The sequence below is a fragment of the Sinocyclocheilus anshuiensis genome, unplaced genomic scaffold (assembly GCF_001515605.1).
Source record: "Sinocyclocheilus anshuiensis isolate Anshui unplaced genomic scaffold, SAMN03320099.WGS_v1.1 scaffold676, whole genome shotgun sequence".
Lineage (NCBI taxonomy): Eukaryota > Metazoa > Chordata > Actinopteri > Cypriniformes > Cyprinidae > Sinocyclocheilus > Sinocyclocheilus anshuiensis.
The window spans coordinates 3,271,802-3,280,405 of record NW_015558579.1 but is presented as its reverse complement, the minus strand read 5'-3'; the positions used below and the strand labels follow the sequence as shown (position 1 = coordinate 3,280,405).

Sequence of the window (8,604 nt, the reverse complement as noted above, 5' to 3'; positions counted from 1 at the left end):
AGAAAATTTTTTTTAAAAAAAAAAAAAAAAAAAAAAGAGAACAACAGTAATACAAAATACCTACAAAAAAAAAAGCTTGCGTTCATTTGACTCAATATTATAAACTTTCAATCTGTTTTATATTTTTGTCTGTTGTCTCAGGGCTGCTCAGAAGCTGAATCTGTCATCCAAACGGAAGAAGCAGCAGCCGCCACTGGTATACTCCCAGGAGCCCTCCATCTACCCCACTAACTTTAGTGCTGTCCTTCAGTTTTCACCTCCACCTGCTCCACCATGTCTGCTCAGGGCGGGGTCAAAGGCCAAGGAGAACCCTGGCATGGGCAAGGTCAGGCACCCACCGCACCACATCAGTGTACTATGACAAACGCTTTCTTCTTTTAACTTACAGGGTTAGTTCACCCAAAAATTAAAATTCTGTCATTAATTACTCACCCTCATGTCGTTTCAAATCCGTAAGACCTTCGTTCATCTTCGGAACACAAATTAAAATATTTTTGATGGAATCTGAGAGCTGTCTGAACCTGCATAGACAGCAATGCAACTGAAATGTTCCCAAATCCAGAAACATAGCAAGGAGATCTGTAAAATAATCCATGTGACATCAGTGGTTCATCCGCAATTATACAAAGCTACGAGAAGACTTTTTGTGCGCAGAATAAAAATAAAAAAACGACTTTATTCAACAAGTCGTCTCCTCCGCATCACCCTGGTGCCATTTTGGAGAATATCAAATGGAAGTAAAAAACGTATGCTATTCTGTGTCAGCTGCGTCACGCCAGATCTGTTTCCTACATTGTTGTGATGTGATCTGAACGGAAACAGCGTATCCGCGTGGCGCAGCTCACACAGAACAGCATACGCTGTTTACGTCCAGCTGATATTCTCCAAAATGGCACCAGGGTGATGCGGAGGAGACGCATTGTTGAATAAAATCGTTTTTTTTTCTTTTGCGCACAAAAAGTATTCTCGTAGCTTCGTATAATTGCGGATGAACCACTGATGTCACATGGATTATTTTACAGATCTCCTTGCTACGTTTCTGGACTTGGGAACATTTCAGTTGCGTTGCTGTCTATGCAGGGTCAGACAGTTCTCAGATTCCATCAAAAATATCTTAAGTTGTGTTCCGAAGATGAACGAAGGTCTTATGGGTTTGAAACGACATGAGGGTGAGTAATTAATGACATAATTTTAATTTTTGGGCGAACTAACACTTTAACCTTTAAGGTTGTTGATTAGGAATTCTCACCATTAGTCTTTTGCAGAATTTTTGCAATACTCCGTATTCATTATCCAGTGGAACCCAAATAGAAAGTGACGGTTATTTTGCTGATTATGAACAGATTGTGTATTTGGGATCTCGGATTGGGATCGTGGCCAAGAGTAGCAAGTTGTTCAGCATCTACACACCACCCCTCCTCATTGTCCAGAGGGTTTGTCTTTAGCACCGTATTACAGTATATATATATATATATATATATATATATAGTGATGGAGAGGATTTGCTCCAGATTAGATGCCACCTGCTCTGAGAGATGATTGTAGAACATCATGCCAGAAGCTGTAGCCCGCTGAAATGATTGATAAGTACCCACTGAGAATGGACTCATTACATCCCAGCCTCGCTAATGAGCTTCCTCTTCCTACAACTGCAAACGCGCATCTGATGCTGCCTGAATGGGCTCCAGTTGTTGGCAGCTTTTGGGAGAACTATAAAAAGCAATGGGCATTAGAATAATGGCCCAGCCGTCTGTAACCATTTTGTTTGCACAATGACCAAATTGTCCAGAAGGATGCAAGACATGTGCTGTAATTCCAGCGGCTGTCACGCTCCAAAAATTGACAAAAACAACATCAAAGGGGATCTTATGACTCTTGCACTCTATTCCAAGTCTTCAGAAACCATGCATTAGATTTGTATGAGGAACAAGCTGAAAATAGCTCCAGTGGAGCTCTGAAATCCCATTCACATATCATTACCGATGTCAATTTGGTGCCATTGGTTCTCACGTGTCTCATGACCAGTTGTGACATGCAAGTTTGAATGGATGCAAATGTGATTGAGTGAATGATGGGGAAGTTTTTTTGTGAAAAATGACAAAGGCCCCAAAAGTTGTGCAAAATTTGTGCATTAATACACCGCAAAGACTATAGCCAACTGGCACATACATTCTGCACCTGCGTGAGAGGAAAAAGCTCTCCATACCAGCAGGTGGCAGTAGTCTGTATTTGTCATTCAAAAATGGAAACTGGAAGATCTATCACTGTAAATATACAAACCATAAAAAAGCAACAGTTTGCTTTATAAATTTTACACCAATCTCGCTCATCAAAGACAGATTTGATGAAAATCATCACACATGAGATGAAGATAAAAAAATAGAAGAGACTTCATTGTGAGCCCTATTGACTTCTTGCTAGCTTTTGTCTCTTCTGTTTTTTTATCTTCTTGTTTCCTGATTCGCTAAGTTAAACAGCCAATCAGAGTGATCTCCCTCACTAACAGGCTCCAGCAATGATTTAACATGCTTAATTGGTTCCAAAGCCGCTGACGGCGGTCTTTAATACGAAACACAACACAAAATCTAGTCTGACTTACAATGAATGCTCATACTTACTTAGACTTTATATTTTTCTCTGTTCCTCATGCAAAGCTATTGTAGATGCCTCAAAACGTACAGAGCACAAGTTGTCAGTAGATTTTGACACATCAAGATAATTACTGTTCGGATTGCCTCAGAAACTTGTGGGACATCATTTCTAGACCCGAGTTTAGGAGGTGTGAAGCCAGCAGCCACGCTAGGGGGATCAAACTCTCCTCATGTATCAAATTGCCAACAAATGTAAAACTCAATGGTTCAACCCAAGCCCACATTTCTGTGGTGTCTGGTCCCATTCGGGGGCCAGCCATATATGGAAGCCTATTTCCAATGTCACGGCCGGCGTAATTCGTTCACCACGTGCACATGTCCATCAGTGTAATCGGCCCCTGTGGAGCGGTGAGGGGGAGTTCACGCCAGGCCGCCGCTGTGGCGCAGGCATGCCGCTTGGCCCCGGGTGCCGTGGAATAGGATCAGCAGTGCAGACATTGTTTCGTAGCACTGGAGCCCGAATGTTGTAATTATATATCTGCTACAAATCACCCGTGGAATACTGTGGCTTTGTGCAGTTCTGAATGCTGTATTAAGGGCATGAGGTTCTCTTACAGTATGTTTGTTTTGCTTTACTGTATTTGCTGCAAATGGTCTTAGCAGTGCACCGTGACGCAACCGTGACAATGTGTGGTATTACAGGCAGTCTATTTGTTAATGGCTGGTTTTGTTAGTTTACTCTGTGTGTGGTCAACAGTGATGATACGATAAAGTTTTTTTTTCCTTGACAGAATGTTCCCTTCCTATTTCAGCTGTTTTACTTATAAAATCAGTTATTGTTGAAACCGTAACAGCTACTCCAGTCAAAAGGCTTTTTTTTTTTAAATATACAGGGTTAATGATATAATCTTTTTCTTTCTTTCTTTCTTTCTTTCTTTCTTTCTTGCCTATTATGTATTTATTTTTTTTAATATATCAAAAATACAAGTAAAATGGACAATGGCTTAAATACACCTCTTCTGTGATTAGCACGTTTTAAATTTCTGAATTAAAATGCATTCTATTATTTTTTGGGGGGAAATAACAGATTAATACAACTGTCCTGATAACATATTGAAGGAGGAGGAAAAATTTATACAAGTGAATATCTTATGTTTATTAATATTTGGAATACTTTTCCTCAAGTCAAAGTCATGTGGTGAAACCAACATTTGTGGGGAAAAAACATGAAATGTCAAAATATTTTGACCTTTTTATAACAAGGTTATGTTAGTTCAGGTTGTAAAATGTCATGTGGTATGACTTACCAAGAATAATGTTTTTTATCAATTATTAATACATTGTTCACTTACATGGTTACACAAGGTATAAGGAAAATATGTAATTAATGTTTACTTCATGGTTACACCAAATGACATTTTACATTACATTTACATGTATAAATTTGGCAGATGCATTATAAAAATAATTTTGAGAGTTGTGGCTCACAAAACTATATGAAACCAACATGAATGCAAAGATTACATTCCAAGAATTCGGCATGTGTTTTAAACTGTTTTCCCTCTGGAATCATGTAAACTCTTTCTTGTCATCGATTTATCAATCACGTTATGTCACCTACAATGTTATATTACAGTGTCAATGGAATTATCTGCTTCTGTTTCTGCTTCAATAGCATTTTTTTCTTTTTGTTCCAGGTCAAAGTGATGATGCGGATCTGTCCATCACTGGGGATTGTGGATTCATCTGAGTCCCTGTCCTTCCTGAAGGTGGACACTCGTAAGAAACAACTGACCCTCTACGATCCCTCTCTCAACACACAGCCCACCTCAGTGCATAGACGAGCAGTGCTGCCCGCCCCAAAGATGTTTGCCTTTGACACTGTTTTTTCCCAAGATGCCTCTCAAGTAAGAGCCGCTGTGAAGATGTTATCATTTTGTTGGCATTTGCTTTTGAGGTTTGAAGTGAAAATATTTTGTTAGTGTCAAAAAGATATTTGAGAAGCACACGCACACATTCTTTGCAGGGCAAGGGGCTTAATGTAAAAAGGCCTGTTTTGGGACACCATCGTTCTTCAAAGTATGAGCCCAACAGCTGTTTCTTTAAGTATAGAAAATAGTTTGAATTCCAGACTCGCATATTTAGCAGCTCATTCACAGTTCATTATCTGTCCTCCAAAGCTGCAGCGGCATCCATCTTAAGATAAGTGGCTAACAAATGGACACAAATAGGGAAGAGGAACCTTAGGAGACTGAGAAACTTGAAGATGATTAAGTGTGAACAATTTAGATATGCCACTTCAAGAGTAATAAGGTTGTCACTTGAAGTACTTATGTAAAGAACCATAAGAAAAGCCAGATATTGTGGCCTGGTTTCACAGACAGGGTTTAGACTAAGCCAGGATTAGGCCATAGTCCAGTTAGGACATTTAAGTAATTTTACAAACGTGCCTTAGAAAAAAACATTACTGGTGCGCATCTTGAGACAAAACAAAGGCACTGATATATTTTAAGTTCAATCAGTGCAAGCTTCTTTCAGTTGAAACAGCCCAGATTTACGTTTTAGTCTGGGACTAGGCTTAAGCCTTGTCTGTGAAACCGGGGCTGTACATTTCTGCTTCAAAATATGTCATAAGCAAAGATAGGCAGGGACATTGTGGTGTCTTCTAAGATAAATAATTTTGGCCAAATTTTAAAAGTCCAAAGTATACATCCTAATTCACAACCAATCAAATATACTTCATTTGACATTATGTCAGTAGAACACGTCAATAAAAAGTTTCAGCCTTGTCCAAGTTGCAAGTATCTCTTAATTCCCCTCACACAACCCTTCTGAATATTAACCATGGTTTTACTACAAATAAAACCAAAGAACCATAGTTAAACCATGATAAACACAAATAAACCATGGTAAACACAAATTACCCATGGTTGTGCTACATTAACTGTAGTTTAACCATGGTATTCGTAGTAAAACTGTGGTTATACAAATGGTCAATACGTAAAAAAACATGGTTACTACGCTTTTACTACAATAAAACAATGGTTAATTTTTGTAAAGGGAAACGTTTGTCAACACAGACATCTTTGTTGTTACTGGAAAATCTGGCTGTATGGCTCTTACTATACTAGTTTTGGTCATCTGAAATTTGTGTACGTGGGAAAACAAAGTATGCATTGGGGTTAAGGTATGCTCTGTGACAAGTATAGTAAAAAAAAATGTTGATTGTCAGTACTTCAGTATTTCATTCTGTACCAAAAAACATTGATACAAATAGTTCAATCTAACTAAACAATTACTATTTTACACAATAGCCTATTTGTGTTAGCTATATGCTTAATGAAGTATCATGTTGTTAGCTTAGCCTTAACATGCTAACAACAAACACTGTTATAGAAACTATTTGAGTTGCTGCCTATAATGTTCCAAATCATTCACTTTTGAGGCTGCATTTTCAGCTGCATGCAGCTCCATATGTGGACAGTGGACAGCAAAGCCATTTACTTTGCTTAGGAACCGAACTGTAATAGAATTTTCAGTTGAAGAACTTGCATGCACAAGACAAGATCTATGGAGCTTATCGATTAGGAGTTCCTTTACTCATGGCCAGCAGAAGGCTTTTAGGTCTCAGTGCTCAGTGCAAGTGAATTGATGTAACTGTAAATCCTCCAAATCTACTGTGTGTGTGGGACTGCAGGGACATATTTCTTAGCAAAGCACTGAGCTGTTGTTCTGTTTTTTGTAAGAATGTGTGTGTGTTATGATGTATGGGAGGAAATTGCTGCAGTTCCAAATTGTCTCCAGGGACTGGGGCTAGTGGAACAGATTGTAGCATTATGGCCACACAGTGCAGCCGGTAAAACCCCCATGACTGATGAATCTGTGATGAGGATCTGCCTTGTTTGTGCTTTCTGTGGTTTTTGCTGCAGTTCCAAATTGTCTCCAGGGACTGGGGCTAGTGGAACAGATTGTAGCATTATGGCCACACAGTGCAGCCGGTGTAAAACCCCCATGACTGATGAATCTGTGATGAGGATCTGCCTTGTTGGTGCTTTCTGTGGTTTTCTTTTGCTAGTGAATAAATCAATGATCACCGGATCAAAGAAAAGATTAGGTACTGTCTACTTTGCCAAAAAAAATTTGGTTACATTTCACAGCTAAACTGAATGTTAAAAATTAATAAACATCTTATTAAGACTCTGGTGTGCACAGTTGTTTAGACTTTGAAAAAAAAAAAATGTTTTCTTCAGTACAGAATAGTGCCCTTTAAAAATGTAAATATACTTTATTTACATACTGTATTGGGAACTGCAACATAGTACATTTTAAAAGCATCTTGGATGTCTACATGGTTTTTGCTTTTTTTAGCATATATGTTTATATATACAGTGCTTTGCGAAAATATTCATACCCCTAAGTTGCTGCCTTATGCAAAGCTGCTTTAAATTTCTTTTTTCCCCACGTCAATCTATACTCCATAAACCATAATGGTAAAACAAAAAACAGGTTTTTAACATCTTTGCAAATTTATTAAAAATAAAAAACTTAAATGATTCCATTGCATAAGTATTCATAGTGGGACAGTTGAAATTTAGCTCAGGAGCTTTCATATTGCTTGTAGATGTTGCTACACTTCGAGTGAAGTTAACCTGTGGCAAATTCAATTGAATGGGTATGATTTGGAAAGGCACACACATCTTAATAAAAGGTCTAATAGCTGATAATGCATATCGGAGCAAAAACCAAGCCCTGAGGTCAAAAGAACTGCCTGTAGAGCTCAGAAACAGGTTTGTGTCAAGCCACACATCTGGGGAAGAGTTAAAAAAAAAAAAATCTGCTTCTTTGAAGGGTCACAGAAGCATGTAGTCTCTGTTACCCTTAATGGAAGAAGTTTGAAACAACCAGGACTCTTCCTAGAGCTGGCCTCCTGGCCAAACTGAGCAATTGATGGGTCTTGGTTAGAATGGTGACCAAGAACCTGATGGTCACCAGTTGAGCTCCATGATCATATATGCAGATGGGAGAAATCTATAGAAGGACAAATATCACTGCAACACTCCACCGATCTTGGCTTTATGTCGGAGTAGCCAGACTATTAACATAAGGCAGCAACATAACAAAATGTGAAAAAATGAATGGGGTATGAATACTTTCGCAAGGCACTGTAAATATATGTATGTATAAGTATTTTGTACCCCATTGACTTTATTCATATAGCTGACTTGCTATAATGCTTGTGTTAACTTATTATAATACCAGACAAGTTATGAGTATTTTATTGTTTTCCACAGGCTGAAGTTTGCTCAGGGACAGTGGCTGAAGTTATTCAATCAGTGGTTAATGGAGCCGATGGATGTATTTTCTGCTTTGGTCATGTCAAAGTTGGTAAGTTATCCTTAATACTTTGCAGTTAACTGAATATGACACCCACTGATCTTGTTCCACAGTTTGCAAAGACACTTTGATGTCTAATCAAAACCGAAGGTAAAAAAAAAAAAGTGCTTTTGCTTTTCAGAATGGACATGAGTGGGGCATTTAATTGTGTGTGTGTGTCTGTATGAGAGACCAGAGGCTAGAGAGTGTAATTAAAAGCTGACTAATGGACCCTCACAGTAGACTGCATCAGAGTTCTGCACTATTGCCAATTATGCTTGTTAGATGTTGCGATGGTTTCCTGCATCATTTACTACATGCGGTCTAAATGTTTAAGCATTATTTATGACTCTTTTAAAGCCAGACTGTCCATATGGAACAGTATTCATCACTAGTTTTTTATTTGTATAATTGATGCTCTAAACCATGGCGTTTCTTTAAAGGGGTCATATGATGCGATTTCAAGTTTTCCTTTCTCTTTGGAGTGTTACAAGCTGATTGTGCATAGATAAGATCCCTGAAGTTGCAAAGACTAAAGTCTCAAAACCAAAGAGATATTCTTTATCAAAGTTAAGACTCTGCCACGCCCCCCCTAAAACGGCTCGTTCTAACATGCCCCCACATATCTACGTCACTATGT

The 8,604-nt window shown here is 38.5% G+C and overlaps 1 protein-coding gene across 1 annotated transcript in view; it reads left to right on the top strand.

The window, feature by feature from the left end:
- Positions 1-8,604, top strand: part of LOC107679804 (kinesin-like protein KIF26A) — a 106,654-nt gene that overhangs the window by 78,366 nt on the left and 19,684 nt on the right. The window contains 3 exon segments of the mRNA XM_016475480.1: positions 142-325; positions 4,289-4,498; positions 7,883-7,976. Coding sequence (XP_016330966.1) covers positions 142-325; positions 4,289-4,498; positions 7,883-7,976 — 488 coding nt within the window.